The sequence below is a fragment of the Myodes glareolus genome, chromosome 4, assembly GCF_982192425.1.
Source record: "Myodes glareolus chromosome 4, mMyoGla1.1, whole genome shotgun sequence".
Classification (NCBI taxonomy): domain Eukaryota; kingdom Metazoa; phylum Chordata; class Mammalia; order Rodentia; family Cricetidae; genus Myodes; species Myodes glareolus.
In genome coordinates this window covers 50152567-50176420 of record NC_142029.1, presented here as the reverse complement: position 1 = coordinate 50176420, position 23854 = coordinate 50152567, and the positions used below count along the sequence as shown (strand labels likewise).

Sequence of the window (23854 nt, the reverse complement as noted above, 5' to 3'; positions counted from 1 at the left end):
AATTTAGAACATCTGGCCACTGGGTGACTGAGATGTTGCTCATTTTTCCTACAATGAAGATTTAGTGAAATAAAACCATGATTGATTTAAAAAAAAAAAAGTGCCCACATCTTGCTGAAAAGAATATATTCGTGTCTGATTTTTTTCTCCAACGCCCCTATCCTCAGCTGGCTCTCACTTCCCAATTGCATTTTCTCTGCCCTTCACAAAGTCTTAAGAAGCCCGCATGGGATGCACAATGGCATGCAGAGACTTACAATTTAACAAATCAACCCCTGGGCCCACAGGGCCTTGGAGTTCTGAACAATGCCAAAGTCTTAACAAGTCACAAGAGTGACATTAACGCTATCAGTTTCTTCAGCTTTATTCTTTACTAAAAGAAATTCTCACTAACTTTTCTTCGTGCTTTGAAAAACTGTGTCTCTGTTTCAGTGCTAGGCTATAAGAAGATCTTAAATTCTCAGAAAAGCTAAGTTACAGTAGCCCCTGAATTCTACTCAATCCTCTCAGATGCCTTGTGCCATGAGGCTTTGGATTTCTAAGATTTCCACATGTAGAAAAGCCGCTAGATAGCTATATAACTCCCTAAGGAGCTAATGGAACACTTCTGGAAGTAGAACAAAAAAGCAAGTTATAGAATAACTAGCATTTATCTCTAAATGTTTCAGAGATTACCTTATTAATACTCAAGCTTATTAAACATGTTACAGTTTAATTTAAATTTTTTTTATTTTAAAGAAAAACTACTGAAAATATTGGTCTGGTTGTTTTTAATGATGCAGAAATCAAATTACAGTGAATTTGTACCATTCATAAAGATACAGTGTTAGCAAGCAATAAACAGACTTCCTCTTCCCTTCTGATGTCAGCAGAATTTGGCCCTGGTGCTCTCCTACAGAATAACAAGAGGGAAACCTGGGTTGGTAGGGAGATGGGTGTCATAAGCAGACTATGTCCCTAAGCTACCTTAGCACTTGTCACTACAGAGTGGGTAACTGTCCTAGAAGATAAAAGTGATAATAGTCAGAGGTTTGCCATGGACACATGGAAAACAAAGAGTTTGATTCTTGAACAGAGGTTGTACCTTTCTACTCATCACGAAAAATAAGAAAGAAATGGGAGAGAGACAGAGACAGAGATTTTAACAAAGCTAGAAGGAAGTGTTGATTCTCCCAATGGCCTGAAGCAGATTTCCTCTTTCCTCTGCTTCTACCCTCAGTTCTTTTGCTGGGACCAGGAAGTTTCAAAGGCAGAAAGCTTTCTTGTCCAAAAACCTATTGGAGAGTGTCAAAGGCAGGCACCCTCCTGACTGTCTTTTCCTTCCACTCTGTGAAGTGGTTCTAACTCAGAATAGGAAGTGCCTTTCCGGTTTGCCACTGGCCAGCAGTGGGATAGGAAGATACTGATTAGATGGGTTTTAGGACCTCCTCTCCAGTCCTGATTGGGAAATCCTAGAGACTGGGAGGATTCCAGGCTGCTAAGACAGAGCACAGTTCAGGCCTGGGAGAACCTTTTGTCTGTCTTTCATGTCTGTCTTCTTTCTTTTGAGTTCTGAAACTTCTCTCTCCCTCTAGGAATATAGCCCTTGAGCTATGAGCTGGTTGTCCAGGATATTATCTAAGGAGACCTATCATTCACACCCCAGTATCTATTATGCTCCACACACAGCTTTCACTCCAATCAGGATCATGAAATCTTACTTCTCAGCCATTAGAAAGGAGTCAGATCTACATCTTGGAGTTTAGGGCCCAAAAAGGGTACTGAATTCTATAAGCAGAGACCACAGTGGAAGCAAGGGATTGAACTTGTGATTAAGATGACTCTGATTCATTTGGGATAAGTTCTTCAGTGGCAAGTTGGATAAAAAGACACACGGAGCATGCTAAAACTCACTGGAAGAGTTATGGGATTGTAGTCTTTCAGTCTTAAAGTTGAGACTTCACAGATCCTTCAGGGGACCACTGCCCACCTCGGATCTTAGCAAGATCCCTGCTGGTAGTCCTGCCTAAAACATACCATCAGTTTAGGCAGGTTTGGAGCCAAGCCAACTCACTATCTCTTTTCCTAACCTTGTTCACTTCTTATTAGTTCCTGGGCCTTTTGCTAGGAATCAGAGGTGGTTCATGAGAGCTAAGAGCTATAGATAGGCATCCTTACCAGACAGACCATTGAGCATCCTTTTACCTTTTCTCTTCTGAAATGTAAATCCATTGCTGCCATTAGTATCATTAGGGTGATTGTGGGCAGAGATATCTTTCTCAAATCACTGTTTTGGCAGGTCCCCTATTTGCTAACTCAAGTAGCAAGGCCCAAAGATAATCCTGCTGAACCATGAAGGAACATAGGGAAGTGGACTCCAGGTTCTAAGGGAGCCTCAAAACTCTCCTAAGATGATGAAGCAGTAACTGGACACTGGAAATCCAAGGTGAAAGAAAAACATCAAATCATTTATTTCCAAATAAAACAGCAAAAAGAAGTCACATGTACACAAAGTCTTTTGGAGCAGAAAACTTATTTTATTTCATTTACATGTACATGTTTTCAAGAAGACTATGTTTCAGCTTTCAACTTTGTCTTTATTTCACAATCACTGTCAAGTACACACAACAACCTTTTTCTTTCAGGTTAGTTCATAATTTAACTGCTGTTATGGGAAGAGATTTTTAAATCACAGAGTGGATAGACAAGATACCAATAACCTAAGGATTGCCTAAAACGTGTGTACATGTTAGCTATGATTATAAAATATTTGCCTGACTGTATAATTCACATTCATGGCAATTATTATATTCTCCTATAAATTAGCAATACAGACATATGGAGAATCAAGTAAACAAACAACATCAATATAAGAGACAGACCTTTTGCAGCATCTATAACCAATTACATGGGTTACAACTTGGGGAAAGTTCTTCACAAATCACGTAGTAAACACACAGGGCAGGGTGATGAGCACAATCTTATTTATTTAAATCACCTTTAGAACTACAGGTAGGAGGTTAAGAAGACCTGAACAGGGACAAAGTTTCTTTTCTAGGCACAATATAAAATGAAGAACTGCACATAGGGAAAGGGGATGGCATGTGCATGCAGTTTTTGGTCACTATCTTCTAAACCAAACGTTCTGAACTCCAAGATAATAATAATAATAAAGGAAATATTAAAAATTTCTCATCTTTATGCTACCATTCTTTAGATTAATGATTAGATAAAGTGTGTGCAGATTACTACTAGTGGTGAGGAAACACGATGAATCTATTTATAGTAGAAGTTTCTTCAAAAAAGGGAAATCTTAAACATCACTTGTTTCCAGGCTTAATTTCCAAAAATCCCAGGTAGGAATATTTGGAGCCTGAATAATCTTCAAGAGAATCCATCCAGTTAGCTGACCTTGGCTGATGGAATGCAGGCCAGGACAGAAAGCACAAACACAGGATCATAGATGTGGGACACTTACCCTCTGCCTCCACCTTCTTGCATTACCTAATGTACCAGTTTTGGTGCAAAGGTCCTTTCAATATCTACACACATCACCATGATTTAAACTACTAGGGTCTTTTGTTTTAGTTTCTCTCTCTCTCTCTCTCTCTCTCTCTCTCTCTCTCTCTCTCTCTCTCTCCTCTCTCCTCTCTCTCCCTCTCTCTCTCTCTCTCTCTTATTCCTAAAGTTATCTACTGGTGGAGTGTAGGGATTTTTTTCTTCTTTCTTTTAAGAAATTTGATTTTATCTCTTTAGCAATGGTTTGAAACCGATGGGGCCAAGTGAGTTTGACAGAGAGGAGAACAAATCGCTGACAAAGAACCTTTTACATTTCATCAGCGTTGTTAGGACGACAAGCAGGAATGTCTCAGATAATAACTCCCACTTCAAAGATTTCTCAGCTCAATAGAAGGCAGACCATCCTTTTTATTCAACCACAAGGACGGGCACTAAAGAAGACTCTACTGTTTGATTTTTTTTTCCACCGTGTTTATTTTTCCCCTATTCACTAGGGTACTTGGATAAAATAAACAACAGGACAATTAAGAGAACATGGACTTCTAACTTTGCTGCCATCTTCCCTATCCCCTTGGCCTTGGGCTTTCCAGTTTGTGCCCAAAGCCAGCCCAAACCTAAGGCTACCACACACTGGCACATCAGAGGAAAAGTTGAAGGGGCTGCAAGCTTTCTAGGGTGAGGAAACAGTAGAGAAACTCCGGGAAACACCGTTTAACTAACAGCTCCTGCACTTCCCCAAGTTGGTCACCTTCATTTTAGGTCTCCATTCTGCTCGGTGTTGCTGGCAGCTGAGCTGGGGGTGCTCCTTTGCTAAGCTTCTCAGGATGCCCTGGTCATTTGCTATGGCTCTGGGGCTCTGAGGCCTATGGGCGCTGTCAAGATGCTCGGGAGTCCTGCTCCTCCTCTTTTTTTTTTTTTTTTGAAAGAATCCCGGGTACCAAAGCCCCCCTACATTAGGGTACAGGATGAACCCCTAAACACTGGCAAGACAGGTCCTGGGAGGAGTATATACTGGAGAGCACAGTGACAGTATTAAATGGCGTGAAAGCAAAGGTCAGCGCAAATGTATCTTAATAGAGTGTCCGCAGTGAAGTGTGCCGCCTTTGAAGCGGCCGCTCCCCGCGCGCATTTCCATGGCGAGCCTAACGCGGCGTGCTGATGCACCGTCAAACTCACACTTTCAACCCCAAAACCCGACTCTTTGAACAACCCGAGCTTGATTGGACCTTTCTCCTTTTCTTTTCCCTCTTACAAACCATTTCCTCGCCTTTAGAAACTCGCCATCAAACCCAAATACGCCCTCTGATCACCGCAGAAAGCAGAAACAAAGAAGGCTGAGCGGCGATTCAAGCGGCCCTTTTCTTCCCTCGCATTATTATCCATTTTTATTATGATCGGGAACAAGTGCCCATTCGCGTGGGTTTTGTTTACCGGAAATTAAATGAAAATGATTTAGTCCGCGTCAAACAAAAATATATACTTGTATACACAAGAAAAAAGGCCTGTTAGACGTAAATATTATGTCCTTAATGAAAAGCCTGGACGGGCTCCAGGCTCGGCCTTTCAGGATTTCAGTGAGACTTGCCCATTGCCATAGAAATCCTAACTTACCATGAAGATGCACCGTGGCGAAGAAACACTGCTTTGTGAGAAAGCCCTTTGATGTCGCAGGCGCAAGATGCGGGCGCTCAGCTGCGCAGGGCAAGATTACCTTGCAAGAAACATCTGTAACAAGCAAATGAAAAATTAAAGGCGATTAGTGATCAGCCAAATATTTTTATTTCATTTCGTTATTTTGGGCTGGGGTGGAAAGCAAAACGAAGTGTTTTGAAACAGGAGAGAAAGAAAGGAGTCCTTTGAGAGGAGGAGTAGCTTTAAAATATCAGCAGAGGCATCCAGTCCCACAAATGCTCTGTGGACCTTGGCAACGAAGTTAGTGCTTGCCCATGGGAACAAGTTCTTTGCCTCCACTGACTGTCCCAGGCTGCCTCTGGGCTAGGTTGTAACTCAACAACAGGTTCACTAGAGATACTTTGGAAATCACCCCATTTCAGTCAACGTGACTACTTTCCTGGACAGAAGTTGTGGGATCTGTGGAAACGGAGTGAGAATTTTTCCTGGATTCTGAGAAGGAAGGGATAGAGGACAATGCAGCCAGCCGGGTTCTTATGCTAAGAATTGTTTGTCCAGCTTTTATTGTATCCAATGTGCCTCTTTGGGGTGACACTGGGGATAATCCGAGAGCTTCATGGGAAGTGGTCAAGTCTCTATCACAGGGTTATATCCCCAGCCTCAGGACTCAAGTTGTAAAATTGAGTTCCCCCGGACCTTCCTTCCGGGCAGAAATACTTCCCCTCTCCCACATATTTATTTCACATTTGTAGATACCTAGACAAGTCTGCCTGTATTTCCCCTCTCTCCTTTAGCCACGGTTCTTTCCTTTGGGGTTTTTCTTTATTTCAGGTCTTAGCTAAGAGTTTGAGGCAGCTCCTTCTTCCCTACAGAGGGTAGCAGACTAGAAGCAAACCCCTGTGTTTCTCCCCCTTGACAACTGCAGAGCTCCTTGCTCTCTACCTCCACTAATACCTGATTTCCCCCCCCCCAGTACATCATAACCAGCACATCAAATACTTTGAACTCCTCAGACCCACTGGGTGTTCGCTGTATAATAATGTTGTTGTGCCTTGTTTCTCAAGTGCCCACAAACTTTTTAAATAAGGCTAACATTGTGTTGTTTCTGACAAAGGCTACTAGAATTGATGCTGTTCTTTAAGGTACATACACATCCCTGGTCGTGGAGACCTTGATTCAATGATGACATCCTTCTGCTCCATATCCCTTGCTCCAGTACCTATGAGGTTCTACAGCAGTGCCTAAACAGTTGGGGGTGGGAAAAGGAAGCCTGGACGCTTCACAACTGAGAATTCTTGAAAGCCTTCTAGAGTTCTTTTGTCCATGCTCCCTATTGTTTTGGGCTCACTCCCTACAGCAAGTATAAAATGTAAATCGAGTTTGAGGTCTGGCCGAACAGACTTATCTATGTGTTCTGACAGGCATTGGGATTTGAAGGTATGTGGCATTCCAAGAGAAGGGGAGAGCACCCCCACACACACACTTATCTGCCTTATAGAGGTGGCTGGAAAATGCAGGACTTCTCTGGTTCATTGTTTTTGCTATTTGCTTATTTTGTTGTTGTTGTTTTTCAAGATTAGCTGAGGAACAAAAAGGATATGGAGGCAAAGGAAAAGACAAATGGGCTGCAAGAAAATGGTTGTGGAATTCTGTCTGCCTCCTCCTGGGCTCTGAACTCCTCTGGTTGGGATTGATGGGTAAGGGGAGGGGAGGTAAAAGGAGTCTGTGACTGGGAGTTGGAGAGACAGTGGCCCAAGCCTCAAAGAAAATCTTTTCCACGCTTCCATACCAACTGGGAAAATTTATGCCTTTACTTTTGCCACCCGCAGTTGCCAGAATTATGAATAAATTCTAATAAGTTTTTGTTGTTGTTTGTATCTGTCTCTTTATCCCAGACATTGGGTTCATTGGCAAAGGAGAGTACAGGATGTGACCGTAGAATGACCACATTTATGTTTTTGTATACAGATCTAGTATCAGCATAATCAATGTCTTCCAATAACTTTCAGTGGTTGTCTATCTGCTTGCCTGCCCTTCTTCCCTTCCTTCCTTGCCTTCTCCTTGAAGCCTCAGGGGCCGGGCCTACTTTCGACATAAACCAAAGCAGCACGCTGGGAAGTAGCCCTGATACTGGAGGCGGTGGTGGCTGCGGCTAGGCCCAGAGGTGGCGTTAGGCTGGGGTGGGGGCGCTGCAGAGTCAGCCTCCACTGAGCCAGGAGCCCGAACACACGTACCATTCGCTCATGTCTGTGCCACGCACCGCCACCGCTGCTGTGCAGGCTATCGGGGGCTCACGGCCGCTTTCTAACGAGGGAGACGTGAGAGCAGACGGTATTGCTGAGTCGTAGCCAGAGCTGGGTGGCGGCGAGCGACCATGAACTTTCATGTGCTTTCGCAGAGAGCTGGGGTGCGTGTAGCACTTGTCACACCCGCGCACCTTGCACATATAAGGCTTGTCGCTGGTATGTACGTGCGAATGCTTCTTGCGGTCGCTGCTGTTGGCGAAACGCCGTTCACAGCCCTCGAACTCACATCTGAAGGGCTTCTCGCCTGGGGGAGGTAACGCAGAGACATTAGAAGGGTGTGGGCTGCGTCCCAGTGGTCCGGATTGTACCCCTCCCGTTGTTCTTTTGTTTTCAGAAAAAAAAAATCCACAAAAGATTTTCAGAAATTACTTTTCTCTGTGCTTTAGGTCTGACACCCTTCCCCCACCCAATGAGGAGACGCAGCCCACTCCCCCAGACTGCCACCCCTCCCCCTCTTCGTCCTATGCCTATGGGGGGGGGGGCGCCGGAGGAGGAGCGACTAGGACTCCATCATAGGCATTGCCATTCTAGAGAACCCTGATCCACACACGTTGTTGTCGTCCAACTTTTATCTGCGTGGGGGACAGAAGCACCTTCGTCCAAAGAATCTAGTTGATGGAGGAGTTCACCGTTTGCTGGACTCGAAGTTGCTGCTCAGGCCATCTGTCTCTGCCCTAGTGAGCCTACTCCAGCAATCCGCCGGACACACTCCATCCTCGTCCAAAGTGTTTTCTAAAGTAGGTTTTGTGCAAATGCCAAAGCAATGAGAAGATTTGAGATGATGAACCGTGGATACACAAGCGTATGCGTAGTGTGAGAATATTCTAAGCCATTATTCACCTCAGAGGTGAATCCATTTCCCAGGAAATAGAGCCCCCTTCTCCTCCCTTTTCCCCCTGACGGAAACGTACTGCAACATTCTTCAAATCTTAGAGCCGAATCCATCCGAAATCCCTCAAGATAATGTTTGCCGATTATAAGATTTTATTATACGGATTCGTCAGCATCGCCGGAGACCTTGTCAAGTGCAGCAGCCCCTTCTCAGTTCAAACTGACAATTCCAGGTTTATGGTCCTCCCCAGACCATCCCCGCCCGCCTGTTCCACCTCGCAGGCTGGAGAACCCAGAAACCAGTATAGGAAAGTAGGCTTAGGCCAAGGGAGATCTTTAAAGTCTCTGTTGAAATCACCGCCCTTGAGTGTGGCAAGCTTCCGGTGAGTGCCTGCCACCCTCTAGCCAGGTCCGGCTCCTCTGAGCACCAGGTATACCGCTGGTCTAGGTAGAACTGCAGGAAGGCTAGAAAATGCACAAAGCTTCGGGAATATTGGTTGGATCAAGCCTCATTCCAGGAGTTCCTTGCCGCCTGAAATTTGCTGCTCTATGGCATTTCAAATTTCTGGCTTAGCAGAGATTGTTTTGGAAAGGAAAGGGGGGGGGGAGGTGTCTGTGCTCTAAGCAGCTGAAGGTCCTGGGAGTGATCAGGGGTGCAAGAATCGCTCTAGCCACTGACTCGGAGAGCAAGATGCTCCGCTGTCGGTTTTGTGTTCTCTTCTCCCGCGGTTTACAGGCAAGATTTGCTGATAAAACCAACAAAGACCCCATTCCTCTGCGGCGTTGACGCTTAAGTTGAAACCGAGATTTACACGTAACCTGCCTTTGGCTCCGGCAAAGAGCGGTGAATCCGTCTCTCCCGCACTGCCTACCGATAGCGCTCACCCCTGCTGGAGTGCATCTGGCACGCTAGGGTCGTCTGGAAGATGTTGCCCGCTGCCATTTTCACAGGGCAAGGCAGTCTTACGGAAAAAGTGGAGGAAGTGTATAATGAACAAATCGGTGTCCCTATTTGTGCCTGTAGTACTCTCCTCTGATTCCACCAGCGTTTGCAAATCCCAAACTTTCTTCCCTCCCTCTCCAATCTTCTTCATAAAGTAACTTACAAAAAAATAAATTATTTGACGCCTATAAAAGAGAATAGGTTTTCCGGGTGTCTGTAGGGGTGGGGGTGGTAGAATTTAAGGTTAGAATTTAAGGATAGAATCCCCTCACCGGGGTGGGTTTGGGGAGAAAGAAAAAGTATTTGTATCTATTCATTCAGCTACACACATATCCCATTCCAACGTCTCGTCATGTAAAATAGAAAAGTAGTTCGCTCCAGACGAGAACCAGAGAGGAAGAAAAAGAAGTAGGTACTGAACCTCTTCAGTACCGGGGAGAGAGCAGGCCCCTGGGAGGCCAGGTGCAGTCGGGCCCTAGTGTTCCCCAGCTGCAGGAGGCGCCCTGGTCTCTGCGCTTGACAACCCTCCTACCCCCGCCACCTCGCCACCCCTGGCCCGTCCCCTCCCCCACGTCCCTGCGCGACGCCCTGGGTGGGAGGGTGGACCCTGCGGCGCCGTGCTGGGCCTGCCTTCCGCGGGACGACCTGAGTCCTGGCTGTGCCGCCTAGGCCGCGAATCTCCCGATCCCGTTTAGGGCCCTGGCCCCGGTACTCGGCCAGGGCTTCGGGGCGCGCAATGCCTCCTTCCGCGGGTGCAAAGTTCCTGGCCTACAGGACGCCCGGCCAGCGCCATTTTCTCGCACTTGTGGCTGGGTCGGTTTTAGCGATGACTCCGCCCCAGAGCGGCCGGGGCGCCGGCTTGTGGTCCCCCCCCACCCCCAGGGCTGACTGACTGCGGGGAAAGGTGGGGAGAGCCCAGGGCAGGGGTCCCGGGAGGCACGCCAGTTTGGGAGGTTGGCATCGCGCGCGCTCCGGGCCGGCGCCTCCCTCGCCGCCGCCGCACCATTGTTCCCGGGTCTCTGTCACAGCTACAGAGTGAAACCTTTCTTCACTCGCCGCCTCCAGAGCCAGGCCTGGGAGTCACATTCGGGACAATCTCAGCTAAGAAATCTGCTCCTGATCGCCGCTTCTGCGACTCGATGGAAATGAAACGCCATTAATATTTGAAAAGGCAATTATTTTCCTGTTGAATCGAAAACTGTCTTCATGAATAATTTGTAGAGAGTTCTATTGCCATTTGAGAAACATTTTGTTGCTGCTTTGCCTCCTCCTTTTCTTCCCATTACTTAGAAGATTTGAGCATTACTTAGGAGATTTGAGGGAGACCCCGGAACAGGGGTGGATCTGTGGGGTTTGTTTTGTTTTTCTCTATTTTTTTTTCCGTTTAACCCAATCAGAACTGAGACCGAAAATAACGCGTAGAATTCTGCCTTGACTCCATGCAAACCTGAGAGTCAGCCAGGCACACTTGGGCTTCTCTGATGTAGGTCGATTGCGCTAAGAATGTAACCATTTTCTGCATCCCAGACTTCAAACAGTGGGCCGGCAAAGAGCAGTATCAGTTTGTTTGCTTCAAGATCCCTGTTATTAAAGATGAGTTCTTTCTCCAGCCCCGGATTGTGCATCCACCTTCCAGGTGCTGGCAACCAGCCCCTGGAGCAGCAAATCTGAGGTTTGGAACCATGGTCTTACTCACCCCTTACTGTCCCTGCGAATATAACTTGGGGAAAGAGGAGCAGATGAATGTGAAAGATACCAGAGCGAGCTCTAGAAAACCGTACAAGATGTCTGCAGACATGCTAGGGGCGTAAAGAACGGGATCCAAAGTGGATTTTGGTCCTGTCTCAGTCTATGGCAATGTTCTACCCCTACACCTCACGGAGAAGCCAAAATGTAACAAGACTCAGCAAGCTTCCTCCCTCACACTGAACCCATTGGGGACTTTGACTCTTTTTAAATACTGTTGTTCTAAAAAAGAGTTGAAGAAAGCAAAGCTACTGCCTGGAGAACCGGGGTACCAAGCTGGAATTCTTCCGGTCTCTGCGTCCTTCTTCCCTTTTCCCGCCTCCAAGATGGGGGAGGGGAGAAGACGCTGACTTCTGAAACTTCAAGGGAGGGGGAGGAGGAGTAAGGAGAGTCAAAGGGTGGCTGCTAAACTAATTAATGTAACTTCACAGGCTGTTCTGAAAGTGTGAAAACTTCCTTCTTGCAATTGTATTAATTAGATGCTTCTGGCCAGAAGAGTTCAACTCCCAGCCTCCTTCACCGAGCTCCTTTTCTTTCTGTTAACTAGAGCTAACAGATGTGGTTGACACATGTCCCTATTTCACTTAACAGCTCGGTAAATGACATTTAAGGCAGTGGGTCCCGTTGGGTCTCTACTAAAATAAGAATGAGGGTTACCAAAAAAAAAAAAAAAGTCCCTTCCGCGGAGCCAACAATGCAAAAAGCAGGTCCAAAGTAGGCCCCCAAGGCTCATAAATCCTCAAGAAGGTATTAAGGATCTGATGACCCCCTCAGTCCAGGTGATGGCGAAGCTAAAACGGGAAAGAGTTTCCAAAAGTGACTTGCAAATGTGAGACAATACTTCCCATTTCCGTTAAGATGGGGGGGGCATGCTGTTTAAAAAAAAAAAAAAGTCTTAACACCAAATTCTAGGGACTGGGGATATAACTCAGTACCCAGGGCCCAATCTTCAGATCCTAAATCAAATCAAATCTAGGAGTGCCCGTTTATCAACAGGGATCCCAGAACTCTGGAACCACTTTACCCACACAGCCTCCGGAAAACGGTGAGTCTACAGGCAGAAGCTTTTACTTACTGCTTTATAAATCTGGCTCAAGGAAGCAAAACCAAAAATTATCTCCCTCCTCCCCTCGACTGGAACCTGAGGAAGTTCAGACCCAAGGGCCTGTGTTCCATGGGGTCACACTAGACAGACAGCACTGGGTACTGACCTGTATGTGTTCGTTTGTGTATTTTGAGATTTTCTGATCTAGCAAAGACTTTCCCACACCCTGGGAAAGGACAAGGGAAGGGCTTCTCGCCCGTGTGCACGCGGATGTGATTTACAAGTTTGTATTTGGCTTTGAAGGGCTTGCCCTCACGCGGACACTCCTCCCAGAAGCAAATGTGGTTAGCCTGCTCTGGGCCACCGACGTGCTCCACGGTGACGTGCGTGACCAGCTCGTGCATGGTGCTGAAAGTTTTGGAGCAGGGGCGCGGGGATGCAGGGCTGTCTTCGCCTAGCCACTTGCAGATAAGCTCCTGCTTGATCGGCTGACGCATATAGCGGAAAAAGGCTCCAGGGCCATGGGGTGCGGCGAGGTTCACGGTTAGATTCACGCCACCATAGCCATGCAGGGCTGTGGCTGTTGCCAAAGTGTCGCTGCGGGCCGTAGGCCCCGGTGCAAAGGATTCCGACCTCGCATACATGTCTCCAGGGAGCCCCAGACGCAGGAGTCCGTTCAAACGACGGGTGTGGGAAATCTGAGGAGGCTGCTCATGAAGGCCCGGAAATAGCGAGGGGCTCGAAGCGGCGGCGAGCTGGGGTCCATGGTGTCCACAGCTGCTACCTGTTGTCGAGACAAATAGCGTGTATGAGAACCGGTGGAGTGGGCTTCGCACTTTCCCCGGCCCCCGGGGACAAGCCCTGCCCAGACGCATCTAGGTTTCTGGCGTTGGTGCTGGGATCTTGAGCGAGTCGGTGCCAGCAGTGAACCTGGCGGACCAAGTCAAGCCAAAAAGCCTCCGCCTTCGTCCGGCTAGGCTGCAGTTCTGCCGTCCCCTGCCGCGCCATGAGCTGGAGAGGGGTAGTGATAATGGGGTAGGTGGGAGAGGCAAGAAGACTGAGTCTGTGGGTGCCTGGGGGCACGGCCTCTGCTGCAGAGGTGTAAGACCCGTATCTCAAGATTACTTTGTCCACCAACACCAAGGGGTGCTCCGGGCCAAAGAAGGAAGTGACAGGAGGGGTCATTTCGGAGGTGGTGAAGTTGGAAGTGGTAGTGATTTTGAAGCATCCTAGACGTATATATTAATTTCAGTGTCCCACTGGGCCTGGAAAGGACCTCCTGCTGAACCTCGGCCTGCCAGCCGCCGGTGCTACAGCAGCCTGGCAGTGCAGTGAAAAGACAACAGGAAAAAAAAAAAAGAAACAAAAAACAAACAAAAACTTATGCAAAGTGGTGGGGCTTTTTTTTGTTGTTTGTTTGTTTTTTCTTTAAGTTTTGGGTTTGCACACCCTCCCCCGCCGCCGCCCTTTTCCGTGTCTTTAATGTCTGTGTGAAATCCCAGGCACTGCAGAGACGGCAGCAGGGCGCTTAACGAAATGAATAGATTCGGGGCCACGGCCCCGGGCCACCGTGAGAACAATCGCCCAGGTCGCCCATTGGCCAGTGGCCTGCCCCGACGTCAGTGATGACAGGCCGGACTCTCTCTCTCTCTCTCTCTCTCTCTCTCTCTCTCTCTCTCTCTCTCTCTCTTCTCTCCCTTCGTTCTCTTCTCCTCTCTCGTTCTTCCTTCCCTCCCTCCCTCTCTCCCTCCCTCCCTTCCTCTCCTCCCTCAACCCCAATAGCATTTCACGCTTCTACTGCTCATGCGCTTTGATCCAGGCAGGAATCCTGTACACCTATCCCCCCCCCCCCCCCAATCCCTTCCAGAAAGCAGAGTTTTGCTACTGGGCTTCTGAAATTGATGAGGGTTAGGTTCTGCATCTATCCGTGAGGACTCCGAGAGAAGGAGCTAAGCATAGACCTAGGCATTTTAAAATACAGACCCCCGTCAAGGAACTTGGAAAGTTTGTCTTTGAGTGCAAAGGAGAGGGTCCGGGTCAACGCAGGAAAGTCTGCAGACTGCCTGGATCAGAGAAACTCCTAGCATAGCGAACCAGGAACCAGGGGCCGACTTTATTCTCTTTCGTTCTCTGGAATTTCCTCTCCCCCTTGTCTTTCTCCCCTTCATCCTCCTTCTCATTTCCCCCAAACCTAATCCACATCGACACCACACTTTGCCTTTCAGTTTTGTTTCTTTATTCACCCTCTTCTTCTACACTCTCTTCTCAATTAACCTTGCCTATGTTTCCCTCCTCTCGATGAACAGCACCCCGAAAGCAGAAACCCTAGAAACCCAGTCTGACTAGAGAGATTGCGCCAATGGACGGAATGAGGAGGGGAGAGGATGTCTTGTTTCAAACTCACTTTAGGCTGTCTCTTTTCATCATAACTCGTGTTTATTTACCTGAGAGTGTTCTGGGGGAGGCGGGAGAAAAGAAAAGAAAAAGAAAAAAAGGAAAAACAAAAAGACTCTGGACACACAAATACACAAATAGGAGGAACAGGTCTTTGCTCTGGAAGGTATGGGTCAGGGCGCTAATCTGGGGGTCCTGAACTCTGCAGTGATGCCAGACGATGTTTCTATGAATGGAGACTGGGATTACTCCCACGGGTCTGTGGCCACTTGTTGACAAAGCTTTAACCTTAGTGTTTGCTGTCTTTAGGATTCTGCAGAGGGGATACCATAGCTGACTGCATCCTTGGCCCTCAAGTCTAGAACTGCCATCACAGCTGGCCGAGGAAGACCAACTGAGGAAGATTCCAATTGTGGGACAATTGTCTGCCCCAGGTTCTGCTGCTTTCTTAGCCCAGGTTGCTGACTGCCTTGTATTTTTAAGGAAGAATTCCAAAGACTGAAAAACAACAACAGCAAAAACTTTAAGAGAAGTGAGAAGTTTGAAGAAATTACATAGAACACTAACAGAACTGATGGAAGTGCCCCTTCCCTGAGGATATTACATTCCAAGATTAGTGAATAAAGGGCTTTTGCTTTGTTTATTTTGCTTTATTTTGTTTTTGAGACAAGCTCTCATGTAGTCCAGGATGGTCTAGAACTTGAAAGGTTTGGAACTTCTGCTCCTGCTGCCACCATTCTGCAGGAGCTGGGTTCATAGATGCTCACCACCACCAATGAATTAATGTGGTGCTGCTAAAGGGACAGAGGACTCCATGCATGCTAAACAAGTCCTCTAGCAACTGAGCTACATTCCCACTCCATAAATAAGGCTTTAACATTTTTAATAATTGACTTATTTTCTAAAGCTTGGTACATTCTTCATTCATCCCTGCTTGGGGCAAGGGATTTAGCAAGGGATTAACTTCCACAATAATTTCTCTAGCTTTGAATAGCCTGTATCTCTCTGCTCTGCATTAGGAAGGACTTAGGCAATTACAAACAGATTCTGTGAGAGCACTCACGCACACACACACACACACACACACACACACACACAAACACACACACTAAGGAGAAGAGACATTTGATGTATGTTCCCTAAACCAAGACCTTTCAAGGCTATTTTAAAACTAGAATTCATCTCCTTTTCTGGCTTTCCCTCCCTCCCAATACTTCATTTGCTCCCCTTAAGTAAGCCCTTTAATGAGAGGTGCTTCTATTTGGTCCCTAGGCGGCTTCTTTTCCTTTTCCCTTCATCTTTGGACAGATGTAACCAAATTTCAGTGAATTTCAAGTATGACCTCTGAATTTCAAGTATGACCATGACACAAAATGAAGAATGTATTCAAGTGAGCCTGTCCTGAACCTCCAAAAGACTTAAAGCACAGCATACACGCTGAGCACAAAACTGTGTTCCTTACTATTTCTATCATCCAAACCTCAAAACTGAGATAGTAAACCTGAGTGTGGGGGCACTTGTACCATAGCCTAGAAATTAAAATTCCCCTTCTCTCACCTAAACCTAGGTGATATACAATTAATTGTTCAGGATGTGTCAAATTCTCAATCCATTTTAGTTTTTCTTAATTATTTTATTTAAACCAACATGGGTTCTTAATACTCATACTGTGATCCAATCCCCATTAGAAGCTTTGAATAACAATACAGACTGAACAGGGCATTTTTTTAAAAAAAGCATTTTCAGCTATTTTCAGAACCATTTGGAAACCTGGTGAGCATGCTGAACTCCCAACAGTCATGTGTTTGCTTCTCATTTTCACAGGAGAAGAAAATGTTAACTTTCCATTAGCAGGTTGTAGAGAGAATGATTTTTAAAAAATTCCAAGTTTACAGACCTCCTGAATTGTAAGTACTAACCTGTGTATCTGAAGACTAAGGAAATCCAGAGGTTTTATATACATATCTTGTTAGTATCCAGTCTGTCTGACTAACTTTGCCCTTGAAAAATTATGAAAATGTGTATGACTTTTTGTGCCAGCAGCAAAAGGGCAAACACATCTGATTCAGCCAAAAACACTGACAGTAGTCTGGCCCCATGGAGCTCCTTCCCAGATGCAGCCTTCTCTTCAAGCACTAAAAACATCTGGACCCATCCTGGATAGATGTTTCTTGAGTAGCCAGGGGTCAGGTGACCTGCAGGTCACAGAGGCTGCCTGATCCTTGCAAAGTTCTTGGAGCCATATGGTCCATACCTCGGTTGGCTAACCATAACAATGGGACTAGACATTCTTTTAAGGTCCATTTCCCCAGAGACAGAGATAAAGAGAAAACTATTTCTTGTGTCCATTTATATTTACTGACATAGAGCTATGATCAATTATAGAAGGAACTTCAAGGTGTATTTCAAAAATAAACTCAAAACAGTCCCAAGTTGATCAGAAATGACAAGATATAGAATACCAATGTTCAAGGGGTATATTTTCGTCTTTCCAAAGATATTTTTGATGTCTCAGAATACAGAGATCCCCAGTTTCAGAAACTGTCAATAGGTCAGAAGTGCTAATCTTCACTGTGGCTGTTTGCTTTCAGGAACTTCTTGCTTGATTTGAAAAAAAGGGGGGGGGAGGTGTTTTGGCAAATGCCACCCCCCTGCACTAAAGCTTTCAGGAGGGCTTATATGGAGAAGATTCTGTCAGTAGCCCTGCAACATCCTTCACCCTCTGAAATTCTCTGAAAAATTAATGCCCAGAATCATAAGTTGAGTATTTTTGCACACAATAGGCACTCATCAATGGCGTAAACAAATTATTTCTAGTTTACTTTCTAGAAATAGAGCAGTTGGTCCATCTGTTGGGACTCCTAACATCACTAGTTGAAATGTTTAACCTCTCTTCTTCGGAGGATGCAGATTATGCACCAATAGCTCGGTTATTTTTCCATCTTGATCTTTGAAACAATACAAAATTATGATTATCTCTTAACTCGACGGTCCATGGCTCAGAGCCAGGCCAAGCAGCCTCTGTCATCTGAATATTCTGCTGCTAGATCTGCAGCCACTTCTTGAGTTCTTCCCCCCCCCCCATTTCTGACCACAGTGCCACTCAAAATTAGGTGTGTATTTCTGAAGAGGCTGTCCACCGATTTCAGGATTCCTGCAGTGGGCAGTATCTCAAGTCTTATGAAAAGAAACTATTTAAGCCCAGAAGCCTGCCATATGTCCAATCCCAAATTATGCAAATGAGATGAGGTCTGTCAGGTTTTTTTAGAAAAGGAAATTTTTGCTAATTATGGAAATTTGGGTTTTAATCATTATTAATGGATCTGAGAGTATCGAAGAAATACTTTGTTCTGCAAACTGTCTTATAAACAAAAGATTGGGGGAAGTTGCTAAAATCCCTTCCATGGTAGCATTAAGGAATCAAAATAACTGAATTTATATAATAATTGCATCTCTCTTTTAACTTCTGCCATAAAATTATCCCAAATAGTAGAAGAGAGTCATTTCCTAACTTTCTTAACTCTTGTTTAGAAGCTTGCCTTGCATACAAATAAGGGAACATCTTTAGAGTAAACATGTAGCTGTACAGTTGAAATGAGAAAATTTAGATGCCTGTAAGGGGGGAAAAGCCAACCCTAAATCCTATGCTTATTCTAAATGGAATATGAAATTAAATTCTTCACAATGAAGGTATTTCTGACAGAGTGGCTGTCAGTCACTCTTGGCTCACACACCACATTGTGGGAACATAGTCTCTGCCACATTGCAGAAGGCTGGTGCCCCTGGTAAAGAGGATGCATATCATGTAAACCCCATCACCAAGATCAAAGTCCGCTTCTTTCATGAAAGCCAATACATGTCAAACCTCATCCCAATCAAATTGTCTGGAAATGAATTCAAGATGAATATGTCATAGAATAATGTGACAGTGGAATTGCAGAAGGTCAAGGGTGGTTGTTTCAATGATCGAGTACTCAAATATTAATTCTAGAACGTCCAGATGAGTAGGCATTGAGGGCTAATCCTCAGGCTGCTGGTGGTATGTTTGTGTCACTGATTTGTGTGCAAATGCATCAAACACCAAGGTGTTATTCTAAGTTTCGTTAGAACTCTAGAGATGTGCCCAAACTCACATCTCAGTGTAACAAAATAGAAACAAATACGATTTATACGTAAAACACAAACAAGTAGAAAAAGTGCCCAATCTTCAGTAAATCTCTATTCATAATAAGACTTTTTCATTTATTTATTTATTTATTTATACTTACTTGATTCTTTCAGGGTGTTTCTGTAAAGCCGTAATCGTTTCCTCATCACCAAGGAAGTCTTGTATTTCATTTTCTGAGTTTGAGCCTGCTTGAGAAGAAAAGGATTGAGTAAACCACTACCATACATGTCTCTGTGGCAAAAATCTGTGGCCTGAGTGTATGAAAGAAAGATGTTAGTCTGAGAACAATTTTTTAGCCTTTCTTTGATCATTTTAAAATTTGGAAACACAAGGGGAAAAAAGATTTCTAGGAACTGCTCACATTTCTTTTAAAATGAAATGGGTTGGTAATAAAAACATTGAAAAAAAACTTAATTTCACAGTTAGACCTTTTATCATTCATTGCTCTGCCTTGTAGGTAGAAGCATTCATAGAATGTCCAAAAATCCTTGGCTTCTAGAATTTGAAATTTTGTTTCAGAAAACTCCATTATTTCTTCAGGTTAGTTACTTACATTTGGTGAGGTGTGGCAGGGAGGGCCCTCTGTTCTCTAGGGGTGTGCAATTATGCCTAGTTATATTGTTGGAGTGAAGAAATTTGCAGATTTTCAAATCTTGCTCTGTCTGAAGCAGTGAACAATTCTTTATCCTTGCATGTTCCAGACCTACTTGAGAGCAGTCACTGACTCATTTTTTAAAGCTAATATTAAATCCACCAGATTAAAAATGCATTTTCTTGTTGTTGTTGTTGTTATTTGACGCCAAGTTGTCCCTTTTGTAGTTGAAAAGTTTAGAACAATGCCTCCCTCTCAAGATTGTTTGTCAGTGGCTGGAGCTCCCAGGCATTCGGCAACCATAAATCCTAGAAAGCATTCTGAGGACCTGTGTATCCACCAGACAAGGCTGAAGGCACTGGGGCAGTCAAACAGGCAATCTACCAAGCGTTGACCCTAAATTTGGTGAGGAAGGACAAACAGTCATTGAAAAAGGTCTCAGGCTGGGCAAACACAGCGAGACCTCAGTCAATGGGACGTCTGCCTGTCTTGACACTCTAGCCCACAGGACAAGTGGCTATTTAACTTTTTGACCCACAGGCTAAATCCAAGTGGGGCTGCAGCATCATATTCGGTCTCTGATCTCTTATGTTCCCCTCACCTCTAACTCAGACCCAAACTACCTTAAGATTCTCAATCCTTTCTTTTTCTTTCCCAGTCATGGGCCTGAGTATACTCACCATTCCCCCAGAGGAAACTGTTTTCATTCGTTCTAATAAACAACAAACAACAAAATCCTTGCATAAAGGTAACAAGCTCCTTCTAGCATAGACTAGGAGAGAAAGGAGGCCCAACTTTGCTTTCTTACAGAAGGGCAACGAGCTGGGTGTCCTTACTCTGAATGTCCTCATGGCGGGATATCTGGCACCACAGTTCCTGGTTGGTTGGCAATAATAGAATTTACTTGTTTGCTTCTGAGGAAAAGGGGTGTAAGTTTTCCGAGAAACTCCTGTCCACCCACAATGCTGGCACAACCCAATTTCTAGGAGGTCTGTGGCTGGTACCCTTACCCCCTACGATCATGTCCTTTAGGCATTACAAATGATTCCACAGACATGCAAGCAAATATTTCAAAGGTTGGACCAATGCAAACACGAGGACTCTTAAGTAGTTCTGTAGAAGCCTTGTGCAGGCAAATAGGGCAAACACCTTTGGTCCAAATTGGATACCACTTAGCCAGTAGGCTTTCTGAAAGAATAGACTGAGAAGACAATTTGAACATTGTCCCTGGACCCCTGAATCTGAGGTCCCCAGGGTAAGAGATCTGCAAAGCTCTTCAATTTCTCCAAAACTCTTGCTCCTGAGGTGACTACCAACTCAGTAAGGAGTACCACCAGGGTATATCCGAATCTTCCTTTATCGTGCACCTTGGGAGGGGAGGAAAGCGGTGCCAGGGAGCCTCACTGATGATAGAGGAAGAACATGGGATGGTTCATACAAGCAAAGGATGCAATTTTATTTGAGGAATCACAGAGACTGCCGGTTGTGAAGCGGATTTAGTCCACACAGGCCTGTTTAAGGTCAGAGGTCAACTAGAGCTAGTGACTTCAGTTCCACACTGATTAACTATCAGGTGTGAGTGAATACTTGCCGGCAAAGCTCGGCCCTGGCAGACTCAGAGCTACCAAGCCAAAGATGAAAGCGGCTGCTGGCCTTTGCTAGGATCGACCGCCAGCTGCATGCCCACCTCCCTGGCTACCTTCTACCAGCCCTGAAGCACCAGAAAAAGGAGTTGAGTGCTGGGTTGTAGCACCCCTTTTCTTACCCTTGTCCTCGAGAGGGTAGAGACCAGTTTCCCCTTGCTCTAGGCAGAAGGCTGACAACTGCGAATCACGTTTAAACTAGTGGGATCACCTGCAGATATGAATCTATCCTGGGCACTTAAGCCTTACTTTGAACATAGGAAGGGAAAAACACAGTGCCCCAATAACAGAGGTTGGAAATCAACGGCGAAGCCTTGACATCCAACGGTGGTTTCTGTAGACAGCTAATGCCCAGGACTTTAAGCGGTCCTTCCACACTCTCTCTGCATGTCTCCCTCCTGACCCTGTGAACCAACCATTCATCAACTCCAAGCTTTCAGATTGAACCAGGTAGCTAACTAACTCTTTAACATCCAAATCTGTTCCTTTCTCTTTTGCAAGTAATTTGATACATGCTCCTGGGTATAGGGTGCAGGCCTGCTCCCCAGACCTAACCGCAGCCCCGATTCACATCCGGGAGAAAGAAAGCCCAGTCGCGAACCCATGGCTCGTGGCGCGTACAGAGTAAATCCTAGAGTTAGGGTCCTGAGACAGAACCAAGTATGAGGGCGAGCAGGCAGCCGGCCCAGACAGCATCCTCAATGAGTATCCGGAGAAGAAGTTCTGTGATGTAGCCGCCCCGCCGTACTAACTTGACCCTGGCGGGGCAAACCGAAACCCTTCCTGTCATCCTTGCCGGAGGCAAACACAGAAAGGCTGCCTGCCAGGACTCCTTCATCAGCACCCTCTCGGTTCCCACCACGATCAAAAAGGGCAAAGCTTGGTCAGTATTGCCCTTCTTGTGCCCACGGTGGACACATCCAGGCAATTTACAAAAAAGAGGAGGGAAGACGGGCGGGCAACAAGCTGTTTTTGGTGCCATTGCCAGTAGGAGCCCCATCTGTCTTTCTTGCACCCACTCCTCCCGGGAGGAAAGAAAGGACTCATCTTCAACGCTGCCCTCGGCAGAAGGGCTCCTCCCCACCCCCTTTAAAATCAGTGGGGTGGGGCCTGTACCCGCGGTGGCCGTGTGTGTGTGTGTGTGTGTGTGTGTGTGTGTGTGTGTGTGTGTGTTAAGGTAGAGATGGAGAAAGAGTCTGACTGGGCCTATCTGCCCAGCAGGGTTTGGGTGCCTATGGCCCCCATAAGAGCACTTGCTAAAAGGCCGCAGGGGTATGGGTCTTCCCGGTATTACCCCCCTGGTTTCAAGCACTTACCCTGCTCCACCTGTTGCCCGGATCACCTCATTTCTGCACATCACTTTGGGGTGATGAGGGGGGGACTACACATCCCTCTAAGCCTCTTTTGTGGTTCCACCGAGGCGGTCATCCTTCATTTCTCCTTCTCCAGCTTTCGGGAAGGCAGTTAGGGAATGTATGATGAAGCAGAAACGAGCCGTCAGGATGATATTTTAATGGCTTATATGTCACGTTGGTGCATGTGGCTTTGAACCGGAGCCGCTCACGTTTCCTGCAGAGAGCGCCGCAAATCCCACTTGATAAGTTCTACAACCCACAACTTTTTATTCGCCTTCTCATGTTTACTCTTACCTTGTATGTTTGGGGGGGTTTCCTAAAAGTGCCCTCTGTCAACGTCCTCAGTGAATTTTCCACAGACTGCAGGAGAGAAACCTGATTTTCTTCTTTTTTTGAAGAATTATTTTCCCTCCCCTCTCCCAACAGCCACCCTTCCCTCAGGTCCCCTCCCTATTTTTTTTTTTTAAACAGTCAAGGTGCGTTCAATATTTGTTCTCCCTAGTGAAAGACCAGCACAGCCTCTAGAGGAAACACCTCCTTGAATACACGATTTTCATAATTCTAGGATCCAACTTCCCCTTGAAAGAGCAAAAAGAACTGAATTGTTCTGGTATCTTTTTCCCCAAACAAAATATATGCTAGGTCCAAGAGAAATTCCTACCACCTTCTTCTCCAGCCCTTTCTGTCACTCATTGCTTGAATCCACTCAGATTACCTGAGAAGTGCTGAGGCCCTGGACACAGACTTGTTGCTGGGGGCAGAACATTCTTTATTCTTTCTTTTCCTGGAATTTCTGTTTTTAAGTCTCACAAACACAGATGATTAACGCAATCTCTTAGACACAGGGAAACCATCCTTAGCCACAATCTGACTTCAGAGCCAGAGATGGTGTGTGTGTGTGTGTGTGTGTGTGTGTGTGTGTGTGTGTGTGTGTACAGCCTAATTCCAGTTCACCGTGCCCAAACCAGAGTCTGGGAAGAAAATTGAGAAAACAGAAAGGAGGTTAGAAGTAACCAGTGCTGACCGTTTTTCCTCCAGCCCTAGGAAGCTAGCTGGCAAAGTGGAGAGAGAGAGAGAGAGAGAGAGAGAGAGAGAGAGAGAGAGAGAGAGAGAGAGATCATTTCATTTTTCTTGGAGAACTGGTAAGTTTTTCTAACCGGACATCACGTGAAAGGATGAGTTGAAGGTCCCTTTGTCTGGAAAAGAGTTTAGAGTCTTGATTCAGCCGCAAAGAAGCCAAATGAAGTTAGAAACAAAGGGCAAATTGAAGGATTCCGACTCTTGGCTTTTTGTGTTTTCCTTACTAGAAAATAATTAGACCTAATGAATATGCAGGCGCTAAGGCTAAATCCTGGGCCAAGCTGATGGGCTTAAAACTGAGCTAAGGAGAAATGCTACCTCTATCGCCCCCGGCTCCACATCCTCGTGCATTTTTTGAAATGTATAAATGTCGCTCGGTTTAATTGATTGAGTTACAGGGATTTTCCCCTGCTTTTACGTGCCATACTCCTCTACCTTTCAACAATCATTTTAATATATAGTCAATGGTTCTTTGTGGATGGGACAAAAAGCAACTACGCGCAGTTGTTGAATAGACTTTGCGCTGGGCAAAGACAGGTTAATCGAGGGCCGCATCGCGAAAACAAGCGAGTGTTGTATGTTTGCACGGAATCCAAATGTCTGCATTTTCCTAACTAAATC

General features: G+C 45.8%; 1 protein-coding gene and 1 long non-coding RNA gene across 5 annotated transcripts; one reads left to right on the top strand and one right to left on the bottom strand.

Moving 5' to 3' along the window:
- Positions 1 to 2495: 2495 nt before the first annotated feature.
- On the bottom strand, positions 2496 to 23103 carry Zic4 (Zic family zinc finger 4). Of its 4 annotated transcripts, none has more exons than XM_085689534.2 (6): positions 22869 to 23103; positions 22115 to 22367; positions 18664 to 18748; positions 12168 to 12785; positions 7365 to 7680; positions 2496 to 5223 (listed from the first exon to the last, which is right to left on the bottom strand). In XM_085689534.2, coding segments are annotated over exons 3-6 (1005 nt in total). In that variant the 5' UTR covers positions 18734 to 18748; positions 22115 to 22367; positions 22869 to 23103; the 3' UTR covers positions 2496 to 5222. The 4 variants fall into 4 exon arrangements, with proteins under 4 accessions (XP_085545660.1, XP_085545661.1, XP_085545659.1 ...); XM_085689535.2 differs by lacking the exon at positions 22869 to 23103 and adding an exon at positions 22448 to 22551; XM_085689533.2 differs by lacking the exons at positions 18664 to 18748; positions 22115 to 22367; positions 22869 to 23103 and having other exon boundaries at positions 12168 to 12876.
- Positions 9965 to 15038, top strand: LOC146894629 (uncharacterized). Its single transcript, XR_015001831.2, has 2 exons — positions 9965 to 12001; positions 14705 to 15038. It is a non-coding gene; the product is annotated as an uncharacterized LOC146894629 (long non-coding RNA).
- Positions 23104 to 23854: the final 751 nt, after the last annotated feature.